Source organism: Canis lupus, chromosome 10 (genome assembly GCF_011100685.1).
Source record: "Canis lupus familiaris isolate Mischka breed German Shepherd chromosome 10, alternate assembly UU_Cfam_GSD_1.0, whole genome shotgun sequence".
In the NCBI taxonomy this organism is placed as follows: Eukaryota; Metazoa; Chordata; class Mammalia; order Carnivora; family Canidae; genus Canis; species Canis lupus.
In genome coordinates, this window is record NC_049231.1 from 35495542 (window position 1) to 35518709 (window position 23168).

General features: G+C 48.0%; 1 protein-coding gene across 1 annotated transcript in view; it reads right to left on the bottom strand.

Annotated features, from left to right (window-relative positions):
- The window catches only part of SH3RF3 (SH3 domain containing ring finger 3), a 353908-nt gene that overhangs the window by 66295 nt on the left and 264445 nt on the right, over positions 1–23168 (bottom strand). The window contains exons 6-8 of the mRNA XM_038550834.1: positions 21403–21482; positions 11616–11786; positions 9196–9443 (exon numbers count right to left, since the gene is read on the bottom strand). Of these exons, the coding sequence (XP_038406762.1) occupies positions 9196–9443; positions 11616–11786; positions 21403–21482 (499 nt within the window). The remainder of the gene's footprint in view (positions 1–9195; positions 9444–11615; positions 11787–21402; positions 21483–23168) is intronic.

Below are 23168 nucleotides of genomic sequence, written 5' to 3' on the forward strand. Positions count from 1 at the left end.
CGACTGAGCCACTCAGGTGCCCCTACTAGCATAATCTTTTAAATAATCCTTTATTATTCTGTAAAATCTGAAGTAAAATAATAATCCCTAATTATTCTGTAACATCTATTATTCTTAGTATTGATGATTTGTGTATTCTCTCTTATTCTTTATCCCTCTGGCTAGATGTTTATTGATTTATTACTGATCTTTTCAATGAACTAGATTTTTGTTTCATTGATTTTCTCTATTGTTTTTCTGTCTTCTATTTCATTTATTTCTGCACTGAATTTTTTTCTGCTTCTTTTATGATTCCTTTGCTCTTTTAGTTCTAATTTCTTAAAGTAAAACTGAGGTGATTGATTTGATATCTGTTTTGTTCCTAACATAGGTTTTGAATGCTATAAGTTTCCACTTAAGTACTGCTTAAGAGGCATCCCGCACATTTTGATATACTGTATCTTCATTTTCATTAAGTTCAAAATGCTTCCTAATATCACTTTTGATTTCTTCTTTCATCCATGGGTTACTTTTAAATGTATGTGCCATTTATTTGGGGATATTTGGGGGTATCTTTGTGTTACTAATTTCTAATTCATCGGTATTGTAGTTAGGGAATGTGATTTATGATACTTGAATCCCTTTAAATTTATTGAGATTGAAATACTATGGCCCAAAATGTAGTCTATCTTGGAAAATGTTGTTCACTCGAAAAGAATGTGTATTTTGCTCTTGGTGTAGCGCTTCATAAATGTCAATTAAGTCAAAATAGTTACAGGTTGCTAAAATGTTTTATATTCTTACCAATATTCTGTCTACTTCTTCTGCCAATTATCAAGAGAAGTATTTAAATCTTTGACTGTAATTGTGAATTAGTCTATTTATTTCTCCTTGCAGCTCTACCAGTAATTGCTTATATATCTTGAAGTTCTGTTATTTGGGTATAAATATTTAGTCTTCTTCACGTACTGACCCCTTCATCATTATGAAATTGCCTTTTCTTTTAGTAAAAATATTCTTTGTTCTAAATTCTACTCTGATATTAATATAACATTTCAGATTTCTTTTTAGTAGTATTAGCATCATACATTTGATCCTCATTATCCATAGATTCTGTATGTGCAAATTCATCTATTAGCTAAAATTGATTTGTAACCTCCAAATCAATACCTATGGTGTGGGACACCTGGGTGGCTCAGTGGTTGAGCATTTGTCTTTGGCTCAGGGCATGATCCTGGATTCCTGGGATCGAGTCTCGCATTGGGCTCCTTGCATGGAGCCTGCTTCTTCTCCCTCTGCCTATGTCGCTGCCTCTCTCTCTGTGTCTCTCATGAATACATAAATAAAATCTTAAAAAATACCTATGGTGCTTTTGTAGTCATTTACAGATATGCATATACTAGCAAAAAATTGAAGTCACTGAAACATTTTCCCAGATGAGGTGCAACAAGATGATGCTCTGCCTTCTGGTTTTAGCTCATACAGAAATGCCCAGAGACAGAGATGGGAGGGGCAGGGAAGTGCAGTGCAAGACGCTCCAGCTCTGGGACTCAATGGATAGGCTTGAATCTTGCTTGTCACCTGTTAGTGGGGTGGTGTCTTGCAGTCACTTCTGAACCTTATTTTCTCTTTTGTAAAATAAATAGAATCTCCCAGAATGACTTATTTTTAGTATTTAAGATTATAATCTCTGTGAGATACATATACACATGCACGTATTTCACTTAGCAGAAATAGTTTAGTATTCACTAATGTGTCTGTGGAAAATTTATACAGCATAGCTACTGTGAATAATGAGAATCAACTGCATATCTTCATTTTCTTACTCTTTTACTTATTCATGTTTTTATATTTAAAGTATTAAAATGGTTCCTGTTCACAGCATATAGCTTGGTTTTGTCTTTTTTTTTTAAGGTAATACTTGACAATCTGCATTCTTTTTAAAGTTTAGAGCATTTATATTTATTTTTATGAAAAGGTTTAAACCTACATTTTACTATATGTTTGCTATTTTATTCATGAATTATTTGTTTCCTTTCCTCTCTTTTTATCCTTTCTTTTGGATTAATTGGAAGTTTTTGTGATTCCATTTTACCTCTTCTGTTAATTTATTTGCTGTAACTCTGTTTTGATATTTAGTGCTTGCTTATGTCTTTAATTTACCACAGTCCACCTACAAGCGACTCCATAACTCTTCACACATAGTATAAGAACATACTAATAATAGTAGAATAACATCTAATAGTATAGTATAATAGTATGTTCCTTCACTCCCAACCTCTATACATTTACCATTATACATTTTACTTTTACATGTGTTTTTAAATTATTTATTTAAATTCAGTTTAACACATAACTGCATTATTAGTTACCGGGGTAGAATTTAGTGATTGATCAGTTGCATATAACACCCAGTGCTCATTACACCCAGTGCCCTCCTTAATGCCCACCACCCAGTCACCCCTTCCCCCCACCCACATCCCCTCCAATAACCCTCGTTTGTTTACTAGAGTTCAGCATTTCTTCTGCCTTTTGCCTCCCTCTCAAATTTCATCTTATTTTATTTCCCTATATTCATCTGTTTTGCTTTTTAAATTCCACATGAGTAAAATCATATGGTATTTGTCTTTCTCTGACTTACTTATTTTGCTCAGTATAATACCCTCTGGTGCCATCCATGTCATTGCAAATGGCAACATTTCATTCTTTTTGATGGCTGAGTAATATTTTGTGATATAGAGATATAGATATGGATATCCTTTAACCATTCATCTATTCATCCATTGTTGGACATCTGGGCTTTTTCCATAATTTGGCTATTGTGGATCTTGCTGCTGTGATTATTGGGGTATGTGTGTTTTAAATTTCAAACTGCATTGTTTTTATTCTTGTTTAAACAGTTTGTTATAGTTTAAAGATATTTAAATAATCAGAAAAAAACTTATAGATTGATATATACAGTTAATATTTCTTAAGTCCTTCACTCCCTTTTATAGATCCACATTTCCATCTGATATCATTTTCCACCTTCCTTAAGAATTTTGTTTAACATTTTTCATATTGTGGGTCTATTGGTAATGAAATATTTTAGCTTTACTAGGTGTGAATAATTATTTTGCTTTCATTTTGGAAGAAACTTTCGCTGGATGTAGAATGCTAACTTGACAGATTTATCTTTTTCAGTACTTCTTTCAGTTGCTTCACTATTTTCTCACTTTAGTGTTCCCAACAAGAAATATATAGTCATCTTTGTTTTTTCCAAATTTATGTATCATTTTTTCCCTTGTTGCTTTTTAAGATTTTATCACAGATTTTGAACAATTTGATTATAATTTGCCTTGATGTAGTTCTCCCCATGTTTCTTGTGCTTGGGGCTCACCAGCTGTCTTTGATCTGTGAATTTTAGTTTTCATCAAATTCAGGACAATTTGGTCTATTATTTCTCAAATAATTTTTGTCTCACTTTTCATTTGTCTACTTTGGAGACTCCAATTACACATATATTGGGCCACTTGAAGTTGTCACTGCTCACTGATGCTCATTTTTAAAAGTTCTCTTTTATGTTTGTGTTTCATTTTTCATAATTCCTATTGCTATTAACTTCAAGTTCACTAATATTTCCTTTGGCAATGTCTAACCTGCCATTAATTCTACCCACTGTATTCTTGATCTCACACACTGTAGTTTTTATTTCTAAAAATTTGATTTAGGTCTTTAAAATATCTTTCATGTTTCTACTTAATTTTCTGAGCCATTATAATATATAAGCACACAATAATAGATGCAATTATAATATCTGTTTTTATCTTTATCTGCTAATTCTAACATATGGGTCAGTTCTGATTGGCTGATTTATTTAATCATTGTGAGTCATATTTTCCTTCCTGTGCATAGGAATTTTTTTATTGCTATCAGACATTGTTATTTTTATGTTATTGAGAGCTGGATATTTTTTGCAGTCCTAGAAGTACTCTTGAGCTCATTCTGCAACACAGTTAAATGAACTGGAAACAGTTTGATCTTTCTGAGTTTGCTTTTAAGACTAGGTGGTGGGACTAGAGCAGTAGTTAGCCTAGGGGCTGGGTCAAGGCCCTTGTATAGACTACTCAATGTCATATGAACTGTTTCTCCATCTGGCTGGTGGAACAGGAACTATTTCCAGCACTTTGTGAATGCTGGGCACTGACAGCACTGATCCTTTTTCTCCTAGTTCCCCTGGCTTTGCACAGTTTCCTTGCAAACTCTTGTTCTTATAAATTGTTTCTGGTGGGATGATAAATCTCCTCATTACTTTAGGTTGGTCATAAACAGAAGCCTAGATTTATCCTTTAGATACAAAAATCAAATTATATCTATTAGTTAAAACCCTCTAATGTGCCCCAATGCCCTTAGGATAAAAACCAAAATTGCATGACATGGTCTAAAAGAACCTCCATGATCTTCCCCTGCTTACCTCTCAGCTTTGCCAGAGGTACTCATCCTCTCCTTTCTTTGTCTTTTCACCCTGACTTCATCTCAGTTTTCAAGTGCACTAGCCTTAGAGGTTTCCCCATGCTTCCACCCTCACCTCATGCTCGGCTGCATCTAAATTCTACCCAGCTTTAAGACCTAAAATTAAATTTGGCCTCTGCAGAGAAATTGTCACCAACATCCTGGTCTTCTCCTGTCATGTCTTTTGTTTCAGTCACATCAAAATAAATAAAGTTACCTAAAATAGAAACTCTGGTATTTCTCATTGCCATGTCTTTGTCCTTGCTGGTCCCTCTGCTAGAACTCTCTTTGTGCTTTGTCTGCTCAGATAGTTCCTATTTGCATTTTAAAAATCAAGACAGGATCACCACCTCTTGAAAACTTTCTGCTCTCTCATTTTCCTCCCCAGTCTGAGTTACATATGTCTCCTCCATGCTTCCATAATACCCTCTGGATACCTCCACTACAGTGCTTTTCAAGCCCTATTGCAAGAATTTATTTTCTTGTCCTCTTTAAGGGGGTATAGAATTGGGGTTTATGTGGTTCTTCTCTACATTTCTAGAGCCTATCAGAGTATCTACCTCTCTTTCAGGTTTTTTTTTTTTTTTTTTTTTGGTTTGGTTTTTATTTTGATTTGGGTTTTTCTGCAGATGAATAAATAACTGTACAAGGCTCTTGCCCCTGCTAAACACTGATATGAGGATGTGTGGACACTGGTGTTTTATAGGGAGAGCTCTGCCCTTGGAAAAAGGAGTTACATTAATCAAGCAGAACAAATCATATTGGATGCTATGGCCAATGCAATTAAGCCTTTGTCAAACTGCCTGACTTTGGCTCAAGATGAGAACATTGATGAAATGCCTTTCAACTGCCTGGGTTGGGGTCTGCTGAAATGGGCAATTACTGCAGTGAACAATCCATTACTTGTACTGTCAACAGCGTGTTTTTTCTCTCTAAATGCAGAATGAAGTGGAAAATGCTATGGGAACTCAGTGGCATTTAATTTACTGATATGATGTGGTAGGAGCCATTCTTTAACTTGACTGTGACAGCAAGTGTGTGGGGATAAGCATGCAGTTGGAATGCACTGGGGAAGCTGTTTTAAACATCCTGTGCCTCACTCTTTCCATATGTAAAATTAGACTGATGGAAGAGAATGCTTGTCACACCATGGTGGTTACTATGGTGATCAATGACTGAGATGCAATGTTGTACTGCCTCTAGCCATGCCAATTTCTTTCAATTCTGCTTGTTATTCCATGGAGGGAGAAATGACTGGCAGGTCTCATTTTCTTCTTTGAACTGGGAAAGTTGCTAGCTAGGCATGGCTTAGAAAGGTGATCATACTGGCATTTTGTGCAGATAACCCAAGGGCTACTGTGCTGGGATATTCACTCTCAGTGAGGACCTGGGCTACCCAAACTCTCCATATCGTGGTGCACATAGAAACGTGTATGTAGCACACTGGTGTGAACAGATTAGATGTTTATAGCCAGGAGGGACCTGGCATGAGACTTTAGTTGCCCCAGGTCCTGCCTGGGTGCTGCAAGGGTCAATGAGGTCAGGATCTTGGGTACTTCAGACCCAGTCACAGCACACCAGTCGGGAAGCTCTGCTGAGGGCTCACTCAATCACTTGGCCACTACAGTGGCTGTATGTCTAGCCAGAGGCTACTAATAAATGTCATCAGATGAACTTAAGCCACGTTACAAGCATGGCTGATTGGAAGGTAATTGTTGGGGGTGAGATGGCTGGTACCAGATAAATATTGTTGCAGAATTCTTATAGTATAAAGACAACTAGTTCTTCCCCGTGGGCCAGAGCTACAAAAGCAGAACTCATTCCTGGCTAATTTAACTAAAACACACATTTCTGAAAGACTATTAGGCACTTACAGAGTCTCTGGGATGGTATAGTCAGTCTTGGAGACTCTGAAGCCAAGACAGTGCCAAGCCCACTCATGAGACCTCCCTGCTACAGATCCCACTGCTGAGGGAAATGGACACTATCCAGAAGGAGGCTGGACAGTGGACACCAGATATGCACCCTGTGCCCAATGATGACTGGCACTGACACCAGATGTCCATCCTGCTTCCCCTGAAGGAGGATGCATTTTCACCACTACCTTCTCTCCCAAAGGGATCCACATAGCCCTCATGTTTGTGGATCTTTTTTTTTTTTTTTTTTAAGATTTTATTTATTTATTTAGTCATGGGAGAAAACATACAGAGAGAGAGAGAGAGAGAGAGAGAGAGAGATTGGCAGAGGGAGAAACAGGCTCCATGCAGGGAGCTCAATGTGGGACTTGGTCCCAGGTCTCCAGGATCAGACCCTGGGCTGAAGGCGGCACTAAACTGCTGAGCCACCCGGGCTGCCCTGTTTGCAGCTTTTGAATGTAAGTCACATCACACACAGGCATGTCTGTTCCTAGCATCTAGGTCATGTGTCTGCACTTATCTACAAGGTGAGCTGAACCAGCAGGCTCAGCCTTCTACCATGACGAGGTGGGATTCATATACAGGATGCAAGCCCCATGTAAGGACAGTGATCCAAACCACTGTGGCATGTGCCCATTACACGTTGCAAAGCCACATGTCATTGTCTTCACCATAAACCAGCCCCTCTGGTTTCTTTAGGCTGATGATGCCGTTGTCATTCTCCTAATCACTGGTTCAGAGCTTGCTTCAGCAGCACATATACTAAAATCCCAGTCACTTGTCCGGAAACTGGGCAACTGGACTTGGTTCCTTGCCCTCCCTGAGCATTAGCTTATTTCTAAGTTACAACCATCTGCCTCCTAAAGATTTTGTCATTTGTCTCAATTCTACAGCCGCACTCACTGGGTCTGGGCCCCTTGAGACCTCTCACCTGGGGACAGCAACACCCTTCTAGTGGCTCCCAATTTCAGGCTGCCCCTCATCAATTCTTCCTCCCTACCATGCCTGCAGATATTTGGTAAAGTGCCATTCCTCTTGTGTAAAACCCCTTCAGTGGGTCCCCATAGCTTTCATGAGAGAATTCAACCCCCTAGATCCTTCATTAATAATTTATATTTACTTTTTGGACTCTCTTGCCCTTAGTATTACAGTAATATTCTTATTCTCTAACAGAAGAAGAGAAATAGCTACATGTACTGAATATAGACTAGATGCACCATGCTAGACAGTCCTCACATTATGCCCCTGGAGTTAAGTGCCATTTTACAGAGGGAGAAACCGAGGCAAGCAATAATAATGGTGGCTCAGCCCCCAAACATAGGTCTCAAGCTCATGCCTTCAGGAAGATCTGCGTTTACTCTGTCTTCACTGAATTTCTTGCACCTGGTTGCATCCTATGTGCATGCAGCATGTTATTTCTGTTCACTTGACTATTCCCTTCCTCCTGCTTCAAATGGCACCTTTCTTGGTTTCCCTACCCAAATTACTTTGCTGCTTATTCTGGGATCAACCTCCTCTGAGGAGCCTTTCCCAGCCTCCCCCATCACCCAGCACCCCACTTGGGACCCTCCTCCATAGCACCCAGAGTCCTCCAACCTGGTAGCACCACCTCTCTGGCAGTGTGTGGGAGCTGAGAGCAGGGACGGAGTCCTGTTTTGTTAGGGAGCAGGCTGACTGAAGTGAACTATCCCCTGAAACATTCAGGGTTCTTCCTGTCATATCTAGCAGTCCTTGCTGCCGCGTGCCAGCCCGCACCAGAGTGGCACCAGCACGGGGAGGTGAAGGCCAAGTTCCCCAGAGAATGGCTGGGTGGGCGTGTGGACAGCCACCACCTGCCCTCTTGTCCCATCAGCCGTGACTCGGGAGAAAGTATGGCCCCTGAGGTGCTAAGTATTATCTCGACTTTTCACACTTGAGAAGGTGCCTTCTGGAGCACTTCTAATGGGCCATCTCCTGGCTGGCTAGATTCTAAAAAATCATGTATTTTATTGCTCCAGAGAATTGACACTTTTTGTCCTTTAAGCCTTCCTTACTTTGAGAAGAAGAGAGATGATTTCTGAGAGAATAAGGTTGGGGTTGGAGCAAGAACTCTGTCATTCAAATGAAATTCAGTTACACCCCTGCCCCACCTCTGTCCTGGGTTCCTGCACCGCACGGTGACACTGTCGCTGGCTCTACAATTTGGGAAGGTGCTTGGTATGGGCTCCCAGGGGCACCATGAGCCAAGCTTCCCCACTTCCTCAGGGCTCAGCGCTAAGTGTTCAAGCCAGTTGTGCTGACCTTCTCTAGGCCTGTAACGTCCACCCCATAATTTCTTTTCATCTCACACTGTCCTGGGAACAACTGGATTTTCCATAAACTATGTCACCTTGGCTATTGATAAGGCTGCCAAAAAGGTGAAGGTGTCAGTGACCATTACTGCGTCTAGCTTCAAGGCATTTCAGAGAAGGAGCTCTCTGGCTCTGGCTGGTGGGGCGCTGCCTCGCCGGGCAGCCCCCGTGTGCTGGGCACCTGGAAGGCCAGGGCGGCGGGCCCAGCCACTGGTGCCAGTGTTAATCTCATTAGACCATGCAGTCCTCTTGCTACAATGAAGTGTATCAATATTTGGGAATTTTCTAACCCATTTCAGCTGTCAGGACAGGGTAATATAAGTCATTACACTTCCTGGAGATTAGCAGAAGCTTATGATCATGATAAGCATATACAACTTGCCCAGTCTTGGACTGCTTGAAACCTGGGTCATAATATTCCTCCTGAGAACCCCTTGTCAACTTTTCTTCCAGACTGAGACCTTAGGAGCAGCACATACCTGTGGGGACGGTGCCCCGGGCTTGGCTGGTGGCCGGCTGGGCTGTGTGCCGCAGGCAACTGCCCGTCGGTGGAGAGGCCGCTTGGTGCTGGGCCTGGGGTGTGGTGAGGGGAAGGGCTGGCCTTGTGGCAGTGGCTGGGCTGCTCAGACTTCCACCACCTGGGTGGATGGTTGTGGCCATCCCTTTGGCCAGTGGAGACCCTCCAACGACATTATTCCGGGGTGGCCCAGCCCCTCCTACAGGAGCTCTGAGGAAATAAAACAGAGTCAAGTCAGGTGGGGTCACAGATGAAACCACACAATACAGGTTGTTAATAAAAGCCCATTCCTACTTCCTAGCTCTGAGAGATGAAGGCCGCACAGCCCAGGGCACAAATACTAAAACAATGTCAAGATGATCCTGTAGGCAAATGTGCCCAGAGCCCAAGCTTGGCAGTGGAACACTCTTTACAAAACCCTCAGGGGGCTAACTTTCAAAGTAAATAGTTAAGAAACAGCAAAAGAACCCTAAGAATCAATATTAATCAAATATTTTGTACCAGATTCATTCTAAAAAACAGTTGTGTCTGTCCTCACACATCCAGAAGGATGACTCAGCCACATCCCATAAGGCTTGGACACCTCTCTGGTACATGGTGGGAAGCAGGGCAAGGACCCACTTTCTGGACACGGCCTCTGGGAAAGGGCACAGCCATGGCCTTCAGAGGGATGTCAGGGAACTTGCAGTTTTATGCCCGAAATAGATGCCCTTTCACCCCAAGTTTCCAGATGAAACCAATTTACAGTGTTTAAGAAATATAAGAGGAACACAATAACTCTCAAGATGGACTTTAGCCTCTGACCTCCAGGTATGTGCACCAAACTCAGGCACTGGTAGGGAGCATGAACTATGGGGCAGAGTCTGGGGGTCAAGTCCCCTTCTGTTCTCCCTGTGTCTCAGGGGTGAGACCCCAGGGGCCACGTGAGGGCGAGAACAAGCCACCAGGCCCATTGGCAGGTGGGCAGCCCCAGCCCGTGTGGCCAGTACCACCAGGCCATGACCTCAATCAGGGGTGGGCTGGCAGCACTAAGTCAAGGTTCCTGGACAAGCACCATGGGAAGGAGGCTCTGGGCAAGGACCCCACTGTCCAGCAGGCCTGACAACTGCTCTGAAATTCGTCTCTAGCCAGGAACTCCATCAGTGGGCCAGCCAAAACCATGAATGTTTTTCAAAGATTTATTTATTTATTTGAGAGAGAGAGAGAATGAGCAGGAGGGGCAGAGGGAGAGAGAGAGACTCTGAAGCTGACCCCGTGCTAAGCGTGGAGCCCTATGTGGGGCTCAAGCTCAGGACCCTGAGATCACAACTGGAGCCAGAATCAAGAGTTGGACACTCAACTGACTGTGCCACCCAGGTGCCCCATGAATTTTTTTTTTTTAATCACATCTGCTACCTGCTGCGCTTACTCTTACCCTGGGAAAAAACTGTAAAGACTGAATAAGTATGCTCACAAATCATGGGCCTTCCCAGGAAGCTAGGATGTGATGACGTGACCAGGAGCCCACCTCACGGCCAGCACACCCCTCTGGTGTGTCAATCCGTCTAGCCATCAGGGCAAGGTTGAGGCGTTAAGGGGTTATTTTTCTGCCAGTCCTGCCCCCAGAGAGCAGAAACCCAGAAGCCACGTCTTCATGTCATTTTCTTGTCCTGTAGTTAACCCAGAGCTGTGCCCATGAGAGGTTTCCACGTAAGACTGACAAATAAGACCAACAGTGGACTCCTCATCTTCATAGAAACTTCTCAGACAGCTCCAGATAACCTCTTGAGTAAATTTTTATATTGTATTTTCTGTTTTACAAAAATGATATACCAGGATATTTGCAAAAGACAGGAAAGCACAAGGAAGACGAAATGTTTAATTAGCCCAATGCTGTCACTTCAGTCAAACTCAGTAGCTTTTGAGAATACATGTGTTTCTTTTGCACGTATGCAGATATGTGTGTTTTATGCACAACAGGTTTGTGTGTAGGACACACACACATACACACACACGCCTTAGCTGGACTAACACTGGACACACAGGTGCATGCACACACTTGACATCTCAGTCTCCTGGGTGATCTTCCATTTCCATTCCCCTTGCTGCCCTGACTCCAGCTCATCCTCCCCATCCGTTTACCTCAAAGATGGTTCTGCTGAGTGAATGACAAGCAGAACCTAACTCAGAAGGTGAAAAACTTGCCATGTGGAACCCTTGCTCAAGGGGAGCTCTGAGCTCACAGGGCAAAACCCTGTGGGCAGTGGAGTCCTCGCCCACTTCTGCATGGGTGTTGGGCTTGTGCAGACTGAAGCATGATCTTCAGGCTGTAACCAGTGGCAGGGGGACGTGGGTGGGGGTGCTCCCTCCATTCCCAGACAGCGACACTGACACTGGCCTCACCTGGAGACGGGTGTTACATAGTTTCCTGGGAACACCCCAGAGAGCCCAGTCCTCAGGGATGTCCCCTTGAACCAGCCGTCCTGACATTTCTCTAGGACACGGTACATCTCGCCCTTCCGCAGCTCCAGCTCATCATTCTTCTGGGGCTTGTAAGCATAGAGTGCCAGGTACCTACAGGGAGAAGAGCAGGGCTAAGGATAAGTGATGGCTGGCAGGGGTGGGCAGATGCCACCTGGCATCGCTTAGATCGCATGAGGGCTCATCTTTTGATGAACCCAAGTAGCTGATGCCTGCAGGGCTTGTGTGCACCATGCCTGACCTACTCTTTATGATAAACCACTGAGGGGGTGCAGGGACGGGAGAGCACCCAGCACTGCTGTTGCTCACCTGGAGGACCAGGTCCTGAGAGGTATGTGCAGGGAGGAGACAGGGCTCTGCCTCTTGCTCCTAGAGCCCAGGTCACTCCACAGCTCTGTGCTGGCTGACCTGGGTGGGCAGGTGGTCAGCACCACCTTCCCATCTGACAGGTCAGTGAGCCCACAGGACTCATCCCAGGTCCTGGAGAATAGGCTAGAATTAGATCACTGGTGTTTGGGCCCCACCATCTAAAGCCTGATGCTCTAAGCCAGAGAAAACTTTACCAGGCAAATTTTGGGCTGGATTTTTCTCATTTCGTCTAACCAGGCGCTGGCCTGCCTGGTTCATTCAGTCAGTCATTATGAGCTGGAAGATATCCCAAAGGCAGTCTGGTTAGGGGATTCTCAGGTGCATCCTTTCTTGCAGGATTTGTGCCACGACTATTTAAATTCTACTTTTGTCTTAAGCCTATGTGAAGGGAAACCAAGAACAATCCCAGTGGTGTAAATCCTGGCCTCGGGTTTAGAAGCTGTGCCTGTAGTATATGTAGCTCAGGACCCTGGGCCAGCCTCTTGTCACGTATCTAGTGAGACCTCAGTCCTCAACCCCAAAGGGCACTTGCAAGGACTGGATAATACTTGCAAAGTGCTTTGCTACTTTGGGGGTTTGGAGAAGTGGGTTTTAACCTGACAGAAAGATATCAGGCAACTATGTTGCTCATAAGATCCAGGAGGAAAGTTGGTGAGGCTTCAGCTCAATGAGAAACAAAAAATGAATTTTAAAGAAGTGTCATCTCTTGGCTCCCCTGGCAGAATGGATGGCTTGGTGGGCACGCTGAGCTCTCCCAGGACCATGGGCTCAGGACCAGAGGCTCTCAGAAGGCTGACAGACCACCGTCCTGACCCTGGGAGGGGCCTTCTCAGGAGGCAAATACAGAAATGGGACTCACCAGGGTTCAAGCAAGAAGGAGGCCCCCTGACTCTCAGAGGCCCATGCTAGAACATGCTAGAACAGAATGGGAACCTATGAAGATGTCTCGTCCCTAATATAAAGTAAAATAAGGTAAAACAACCTAAAAGCTGACACTCCTCTCAGCCCTGCCCCAACACATTACCTGCCTCTGTTCCATTCAGTGGAGGCCTTGCCTGGTTAATGTCCTTTGTTTATAGGTTGACCCCACTCCTCCCTCTTCCCTTAGAGATGAAAGGGTGGCTTACATCTTGATTTCTCACTGTTTGAAAAGATAAACGCCGACAACCAGGAAGGACTCTGGGCTTCAGGGATGATAAAGGAAGCTATCACTGGAGGCCCCCCCCACCCTTGCTTGTCAAGGGCAGAAAGATTCACGTTTCTGACGCAATGCCCAGGTGACAAAGAGAACCTGGGTGTCATCCGTCTGTTTTCACATCTGATGACTCCCAGGAGCTCTCTGATGGTGACAAACAGGAAAGCCACATGACACCTGCATCTGCGCTGGGACAGCAGCCTGCCCTGTGACCACTTGGGGGCAGCCCCCGTGGGGAGGTGCCCTGGGCCCCAGCGAGGGCAGCATGGACACAACGGGAAGGAGTGTGAGAGGGCTGGGCCACGGGAGGCTGGTGAACAGCAACAGCGACGCATGCCTTTTGTGCCTGCTCTCAGGGAAATGTAATTGAAGCATAAATCCTGTTTGCTTGCCTCCTGTCTCTTCAGGGTGTGAAAACAATCTTTTTGATTCTGTGAGTACACAGTGGCCATGCTGGGGGTGAGGGCCCTAGGAGTCTGTGTGTGTGCACAACACTGACCTCAGCAAACAATCACGTGTCCTCGGTTGGAGAGGGAGGAACCATGTGCTGCTTCTGTTCCCCTTGCCCAGCAGGGGTGATGGCACCAGTCTCCTGTCCCCAACCTGGACAAGGTGCGGGCACTGACATCCACTGCGCCCAGTCCTGGGGCCTGTGCAGAGCCCAGAGGCCCCTGTGGAGCTGTGATGCTGCCGCATGAGGCCTACGAGCAGCCGGTGCCCCACTGGCTGCCTCCTCCACCCCCAGGCCCAGGAGGAGACCAAGTCCCAAGTGCCTGGGGTGTGTCCTCCCCCTCCCTCGGGGCCACCCATCACCTGGTGTCCTGGAGAGGCTCCACACTGTGCCATCTGCTTGGGGAGGCCTTTTCCAAAGGCTGCTTTCAGGTGAGGAAGTTCAAAACGGCATGGTGTTGGAGAATGTAAATGCTCTGTGCTTCCACCATCATTTCCCACTCGGGGGGCAGGTGAGCAGCCCTGAGCACTCGAGTCCTCACGTGACAGATCCTCCTGCCCTCAGCTAGGATCCCAGCGAGAGACAGCCCCCCGCCACCGCCTAGCACGCTGACCTCCTGGGGATGGTGAGAAGTGGCCCACAGGAGCCCCGTCTAGGCCGAGGGAAGGGGGCCGCGTCTACGTGTTTCCACCGGGGCTCACCACAAAACCTGGCTCAGGGCGGCCTACACCAAGGCACCCCCAACGTGCTATATTTGCACTGATGTTCCCTTCTATCCTCCCATCTGTTGTTCGGCCACTGGCCACTTCCCATTACACAGGATCTTCTACAAGGGCAGAGGTGGGTCCCTGTTCTGTTCACTGCTCTACGCCCAGCATCGAGAAAGTGTCTGGCACAGAGCAGATGCCCAACAAGTGCTTGTTTGATAAAAGAGGATAAAACAGGGGCTCTGGTGTTGGGACCAAGATGAAGACTGCTGAAGGGAGTGTGTCCACATGTACCTGCAAGCGTGCAGGTGCGTGCCACAAACCATCCCCCACAGCCCTGAGGTCTGTTGGCTGACCTCGGACACAGAAACACACGCAAACAGGTGCCAGCCTTCCCCACTCAGGAGGTCAGTACGGAGCTGGGACCAAGCCAGGAGGGGACGGCATTGTGAGGAGGCAAGAAAAGGCATGGAGGATGGGGCTGCGGGAAGAGAAGGTGAGGCAGATGGTGCAGACAGGGCAGGGGGCAGGGAGCTCAGCGTCTGTCCAGCAGGGACCCAAGCTGTCCTGCAACAACCAGACAGACAGAAGACAGCAGAGAAGGCAGAGGGCGGTAGGCGGGAGGTCGTGGACGGGTGAGAGGTGAGGCAGAGTGGGGAGGAGAAACAGGAGCCAGAAAGCTTCGATTAAGTTTCCCATCCAGCTTGTCCAGCTCCCGGGGGGTCCAAGAGCCCTCTAAACAGGGCCCATGGGTGCCCACAGAAGGTCCCTTTGATGGGAGCTTCCTCCGTGCCTCTCCACCCATCCTCGCGGCCCTGGGGCCAGAGTGACTTCGTGTGCTGAGTGGAGTTCAAAGCCACCCAACCATGCCAGAGAGGACAGACCCAGGTGAGTGCAGGGGGACCCGCACCCACCCACCCCAGGCTCAGCGAGTGATGGCCAGCAGCACCCGACGTCCACCGCAGGGGAAGTACACTGCAAATTTCAAATATAACGCTAGCAACAGCAAGTGCAGTAAACACCCCAGGACCCATTGGAGCTGCTCAACAGTCATGTTCGTGATCCTGGGGGAGTAGCCATCAAATAACTGGAAGTCAATTATCTTTTGGGAAGGAGCCGATTATCTTACCCTCCACACTTGAAGACCCCCATGCCATTTAACAGAACAAAGACTTGGCATTCCCATCTCAGCACCAAAGGGGAGCTTCCAGCCTTCCCCCATCAAAACAAAAATGAAAAAAAAAAAAAAAAAAAGAAGAAAATTCTTGATGTTATGGGCCTCAAGCCATCCAGACTAAACCTTCCAAGTCAGAAAAGTCTCCTCTCACGCTTCCACTCTCATTTTAGAGGAGTACACATGGTTCCTGGGGACATAGCGAAGCAGGAGGAAGAGCACCCTGGAGGTGACCACAACCTCCCCGCCACCCGGTCGGTCCTCCCCAGGCCTAAAGCACCTTCCCTGCCCACACCCACTGCTGGCACCAGACCCGCTGAGGGACAGCGCTCACGAGCACACGGCCGTGGGCCTCGGGTTACAGCGTGCCCCTTCACGGGGGGCATGTGGGACGCTGGAACTCACCGCTCCAGGTATTCTGCTCATCCCACACTCGGGGACAGACGCCTCTCATGTGCTGCCAACGGGCAGTACTGACGGTGCCCTTCCCGGGGATGCTGTCCCCTCTGAGGGACGCCACGCCGCTCCTCCTCAAACACAACCCTGAACCCTCAAGTGTCAAGTGGCCGATGTCGTGCAGAGCTCCAGGCCACCACAGGCACCGCGGGCCATCAGCTAAGGCAGGACGGGGCAGGGGTGGGGAAGGGCTGTCTGCTACATGCCAGCCTGTCACGGGGCCTTGCTGAAGCCCCATGTGAACTCCAAGGCAGGGACGACCCCTCATTTCACAGCTGGGGAAACTGAGGCTCCAAAAGGTTGAGGACCTGTTTCTGCAGGGAGTTGGGCCAGAGGGGCTCTGGGGCCCCAGGGCTGGGTGGGGGTCCATGAGGGGCGGTGGGGGCAGCTGGCAGGCCCCCAGGCTGGGCTGGGTTCTGAAGCCGGGGAGCCCCTGGCGCCACTGCACGGGTGTGCGCTGAGCGCTCCTGCGTTTGCTCTGTTCATGGTGATCTGTCCTCCCATCTCAGTCCTTCGAGTTCGGCCTCCAGGTGTGCGCTGCCAGGGGACTAGAATGTGAACAAATCTGACTTCACTGTGGAGGGCCTCTGCCCCTCCCACTTGGGTTTCCTTTGGGGGCCTCAGAGAGAAGAGCAGAAGCAGATGGCTCTGCAGATCGTTTTTCTGCACGTGGTGTCCGCAGAGACCCAGCGTGTGGCTCGTGTGGGGAGAGGCGCTGGTTGGGGAAGGGGGGGGATATGCCATTTGACATCTGCTTTCTTTAGGAATGACCCAAGGAAAGCAAGGGATGGACCACACTCAAATGGCAGATGGCCCCGGTCACTGTCAGCCTAATGTCTGCAGCCGCCGGGTCCCCACAGCTTGTCATTCCCTCTCCATCCATGTCCCCTCCATTGGGTGCAGCCAGGACAGCGTTGCTGGTAGTCTTGGCACCAGCTGGGTGCTCGGAGCTGTAGGCTGGAGTCTACAGGGACCATGCACACCTGCTATGAAACAGGAGGCGCCCCTATGGTCCTGGTCTTCATGGTTCCCAGGGCCTGTTCTCACTTCTCACTCCTTCGAAAGGCCCTTCAGCTCCACAGCCTTCCACTGACCCCTCAGGGTCATTAAAAAACATGTGGATCGGAGGAGGCTGCTCCTCCAGGCTCAGAAGTCACCTCTATGGATTCACATACACAGGCTGGCATTAAACACACCTTATTTAATGCAATAGTAGGAGAGTCTGGTTCAGAGAGCCTGCTTCCCCACCATCCTGTAGGCTACGTGGGCTTTTAGGCTCTAAGGCAACCCTGCTCTGACTTGAAGCAGTCCTGCACGTGTGAGCCCAGGCTGAAAGGTCAGGCCCATGCCCCCTGCCCCAGTACCCTTGGATGTGTGATGCACACATGGAGGCGACTGTCAGGTGTGGCCAAGCAGTCTGGCATCATGCACCATCGACATTTCCCAGCAGCCTATCAGATATCTCTAGGACACCAATCACTCCTCTGTATTACTTACTCATTTCTATAGCAAGGTGTTCACTTGTGTTAATTATCTACAGAGTTTTCTTCAGCCCTAATCAAGGAGTGAACTGAAGTATTTTAGTGCCTTCATTTATTTCATACCCTTTCTCATCTATATGATGGCTTGCTTATGTTTCTTCTAGGATAAGTAAAAGATTCTTTTCAATTATTCCTGTGAAGTGTTCTGCTCCTGCTCTTCTCAGCACAACAGCTCAGGTTAGCATGACACATGCCCACTCCTTGTCTGTACCATTCAATGGATGTCTGCAGAATGATGATCAGGTGCATCCAGGTGGTGGAGAAGCCTGCCCCAGGAGCACCTGCTCTGGGGAAGGGGAGGATAGCCTAAGTGCATGACGGGGTCTGCACAGGATGCTCTGGGGACAGGGAGGGGCACTACCCCTGCTCAGAAAGCCACGTAAGTCCTCCATACAATGTGGCAGCTGAGCTGGGGAGGTGTGAGTCAATGCAGGTTGCAGATGGGGCTGCCTGCGGTTGCAAATGCTCAGAGTGGGAGAACAGGGAGCTTTTGGGGAAATGTTACTAAGCCATGGAATGGTTTCACCCAGGAGCTCATCCTGCAGGCAACCCCACTGGCTCTGCCCACCCTCCTGGTCTTTCTGTGGCTCGCACAACGATGCTCCCAGACCTCACAGGTGGCACACAGGTGCTCACACACTTCAGGAGGCTCCTGGTTTCCCCCTAGGGATAAACTACCCATCTGTGTGTGGAAGTTTCCCTCCCAGACAACCAGCGGCTCTCAGGGACCACAGCCATGCCTGCCCTTGGCTCACAGGTATGCAGACCTGAACACACTGGGACGAACAGGGAACGGCAGTCTGGCTTGTTGGCCCACCTGCCATCCATGCTTCTGCTCCTCCTCCAGAACAACAGAGTCCTCAGTAGGGCATCTGGGAGACTGGGCCAAACTGAGGTGGGACTCTGGAGCTGACTCAGCCCCCTCCCTTGCCTGGCCCTCCTCTCCACCCATCCCTCTGGTCTTACCCCCCCTCCCCCGGCTCTGCAGTGCCTGCATTAGAGGGGAGGCGAGAACTAAGCCCCCAGCCTGAGCGGTGGCCTACTCCCAGTGTACTGTAACACCGTAGCCTTGCCAGATGGGCTGTTCCTGACTCGACACTCATTTCCACCCCTGGGAGGCAGATAAAGGGCAGTGAGTCCATCAGCCAGGGGTGGACCTTGGGTACCTTCCCAGCACTGCACAAGTTAGCAGGGAGGGCACAGATCCCACAGATCTGAAGACCAGCAGCCACCTCCGTACACTGGGTTTGCAAACTGAGACCCCCTTTTCACGTGTCAGGGCTACTGGGTCCCTCGGAAGCCCATGCCAGTGGACACGTTTACATGCTAGAGGGACATAACAACACCCCACACTGCAGGCTGACCTGAGGGGTCCTGCCTCGCAATCACATGGGCTCGTGACCCCGGCACATGAGCTGAGGTTTGGCAATCATACCCACGTGCCACAGGGATGACAGAATGAGGGCCTGTGGGAGGGACGCTGACTGGCCCAGCCCAGCTCATCGGGCACTCTCCGAGGCCCAGGGGCACTGCTGCGTGCAGGCTCCCCGGCTCACAGAGCATGCTGGCCGCTGCAGCTTTGTGGTGAAGGCACTTCCCACTCTCAGTCTCAAACTTTTGAACATGACTTTTGCACTGTTCTGGGAAGAACGACCAGATAAAGAGCGACCGCACTCCCCCCACAGACATCTGTCACCAGGATACACGGCAGGGCTCACGTGTTGGAGCCAAAGAGGATGGGAAGTGGTTAGGCTCATTCCCTACTCCATGAGCTGATGAGGTCAGCTTCATCTCCTCCCTCAGAACAACATGAAAAATGTGACCTCCAAGGTCGTGCTCTGCAAATGGATCTCGTACATTGCTACGTGTGGCACCCCCTCCCCTGGTGCTTGTTACACAGTAGAAAGAGCCGCAGAGAGCATACATTTAACTTACAACAGCCAATCACCGTGACGCTGGCCACGACTTATCTGCTGCTCAGACGACCACTGTCACCAGCAGTCACATGCCTGCCAAGATACTTTTCATCTTTTAAGTGACATCATCTGACACATAAATCTCCCTTCTGTTACTCAAATAAAAATCTCCCTTCTGTTACTCAAATGGGGACTCAGTGCTTTGGGGTAAGGCTGCTAGGGAGAGGGCAGAGGGCTGGGAACAACGGTGGCCTCCTCATCTCCCAGAGCAGAGCAAGGGCAGGAGAAAGGTCACTTCATACTCTATACCGAATTACAAAACCCTCCACAGCATGGAAGGTCTGTGCATGGTTGTGGCTCCCAGTAGCTATTCACAATATTCTTGGACTATATTAGTAACCTTTGTGTCTCGAAGACAGAGCAGCCTTCTTGGTGGCTGACCTAACATGTGAGAGCTGAGGGCTTTGGCCTGACACCAGAAGCCGAGGATGCACCCAGGATGGGGAAGGCTGTGGCCATCAGAACAAGGAAAACGTTACTGAGAGCCTGTGTGTTGGGCATTCATTTGGGGAAACCCCAAAATGAAACCCCTGGGCCTTGTCCTTGTCCTGCCTCTCATTTGGGCAGCCACATTACGGCCTAATGGTCTCCTATAGATGCTGGTCATTTCCTTGGGGATTGGGTCCTGCAGTCAGTTCTTCAAGAAGAGCAAGGCCTTCACTACCAGCCTCCTTGACACCCAGGTTTGAGTGGAAGCCCCGAGAGCACATCAGGACCCTAGGTCAGAAGATAGCATCTTCTGTCCAGGGTGGGTGAAAACCTGAATTTCAGCCTAAAGATACCTAAAGGTAGCTTCCTAATCTCTGTGCTCTTCAGGAAGCTGGGTAAAAAAATAGGTTAAGTCTTAATTTCCTTTGGTTTAGTGGGTCGTGGTAATGCAATCACAGCAGTGGGCAGAGAAAGGGAGATGTTCAGGGATTTCCTGTCTGCCACCAAATAAAGACAAACATTTCAACTGAGTTTAAAAAAGATAGGTGAACACATGCCAGTATATTTAAGCTTCTAGAAAACCTTTTGAAGCTCAGCAACTTGCTTTTTCAAAAGGCATTTTTGTTTGTTTTTGTTTTTCATTTGGAATATACCTTCTGTTCTACAATAGTGCAGGTTCTCAGTGTCTCCAAGGCCTGCACTGGGACTGTGGAACATGCAACTTTGCCATATTGTTTGCCAAATTTATATTCTCCACCTCAAAACATCCATTCAAGTAACTGAGCTCATTGCCAAATAAAAGAGTAGAAGGCAGTCTAATTTTTCAGAACACTATTTAAATGGAGAATTTTTAAACTGCATGTAGCTCTTAAGAGCTGTAATTTAACAAGAGCAAATTTTCTAAACAAGATAAGCATCTCACTTCCTGGCAATGATTCATCTGGTTATATTTGAGGATGATATGCAGCTGCTATGATATAAGCTGCCTTAACTGTAGGGCAGTAGTGGCTGTTAAAACATGGAGCTACTTCCGAGCACTTGGTAACCAGCTACTGCCCCATGCTGGCAGGCCCGCCCACCGCCCCGTCCTCTGCCCTCTACACCTCCTCACCGGCCTCCAGGATCTTCTCTGTGCTATACCCCGTCCTTTCCTGATTGGCTGGCACGTGTGCCATCAAATCTTTTGGATATCCCCCTTTTCACAAATGTCCTGGGGACAATGATATTGAAAGAACCTGCTAGACTTTGGTTTCCACACTCTCTTGTCAGCAGCATTGCTGGATGCACATAACTAAACTACCAGCTGGTAACAAATTCGAGAATCCTATGGAAGCCACATGTGGACATGCCAGCAGGGGCGGGAGGGAGGTGCTGGAGACACAGGACCCCAAAAACATAAACGGCAGCTCACACGTTGAGGGGCAGCTGGACTTTGGGAGCTGTGCCTTGCTGTTCAGCTGCTGAGGCAGGTCCGGCAGAGGAAGAGGAGTCCTGGAAACAGACAAGAGGAGATAGGAGTGAATTGGCAGGAGGCTCCTGCCCCAGGGAAGAGAAGGGCAAAGTCAGGCTGGAGTCCAGAGGCACCTGCTCTCCCCTCACCAGCCCCATCCTCTAGCCTCCAAAATCCTCAGGTTCCACTTGCCTGGGTTGTTTGTCAATAACATTTATATAAATATAAACATATTTATTTAAATTTACTGAAGTTTGATTATATATTTATTATATATATATTTATTGAAGTTTGATTTGCCAACATTTAATATGTGACCACCAAATCAACTCTGCAAGAAATATTAAGAGGGGCCCTGTAAAAGAAAGAGGAAGCCCAAAGAAATAATCCACAAAAATGGGACTGAATAGGTATTACGATGACACTAAACTTCTCTTTCAATAGTTCCTCTGAATGTGAATGGAGTAGCATTTTTTCCCAGCCCATTGGAGGGCGCTTGGTGGCCACCGACGTCTGGCCCAAAGCAGCTTCCAGGTGCCCCTAGGAATGAACAGCTCAGAGAAGCATACTTTGGGCCTGGGTTTGGGTTGGTCAGCATCACACTGTGCTTGACATAGAAGAAGGCAATGTAGGGAGACCCATTTTTCTTCTTAGAACTTGCATTAATTATTCTTGTGTTTGTCAAAGAAGACAAACCAGGGAGGACTCCCGGCTCCCTCGACTTCAAAGGGCATGGATCCCACCGTCCTGCAGACGTCCTGCAGACCCAGACAAAACCTTTCATGTGACAAAGCACAAGCTCATTTAAAGGCTGACCTCCCAGGAGCTGGAGATTAACCCCAAAGGAAAACTGGTCCTTTGGCAGTGACGGAGGGGCAGGTGTCGGCCGAGCAAGCATCCCCTGCAGTGGACCTGAGTGTTCACAGCTAAGTGTTCACTATACAGGGAGATGGCTGGAGGGGGGTCTACTTTGAGCTGCTCCCCACTAAAGCCTGTGAAGCATGTTAAACCGGCCAAGGGAAGTAGTGACAGGCCAGGTGGAGGGATCTGGGCCACAGGATGATCTGGTGAGAACCCTGTAGCCCCAGGCCCTCACCCCCTGCCTGTCCATCCTGTCCCCACACTCCCCAGGGCAACATCCTTCTTCCTGGGTGAGGTAGTAGATGCCACAATGAGTTGAACTGCGTCCCCCAAAAGAAACGGCCACGCTGTAGCCCCCGCTACCTGTGAAGGTGACCTTGTTTGGAATGAGTCTTTGCAGATATAGCATAAAGTAGGGATCCTGAGATGAGATCACCTGATGATGGTGGGCCCTAATTCTGGTGACATGTGTCCTTGTACGAGTATGGGACGGAACAGAGACACCCATCGGGGAAGAAATGCCATGTGAAGACAGAGGCTGACAGGAGTGATGCAGGGATCGGGCAGCCAGCAGCTGGGAGAGAGCCTCCTTCAGCCTCTGGAAGCGGCCAATCCTGCCAATATCCTGATTTCAGACTTCTGACCTGAGACCTGATAGACAGTAACTTCCCAGTGCTTTGAGTCACGCAGCGTGTGGTACGGTTACAGCAGCCCCTGGACGCTGATATAGATGGGTATGCCTGGCCGTGTCTGCAGGACGGTGGGATCCATGCCCTTCAAAGTCAAGGGAGTCGGGGGTCCTCCCTTCCTCCCTTTTAGGCTCCCCAGCAAGAGACAGGGCAGGGATCCTGGAGGAAACTGGATCC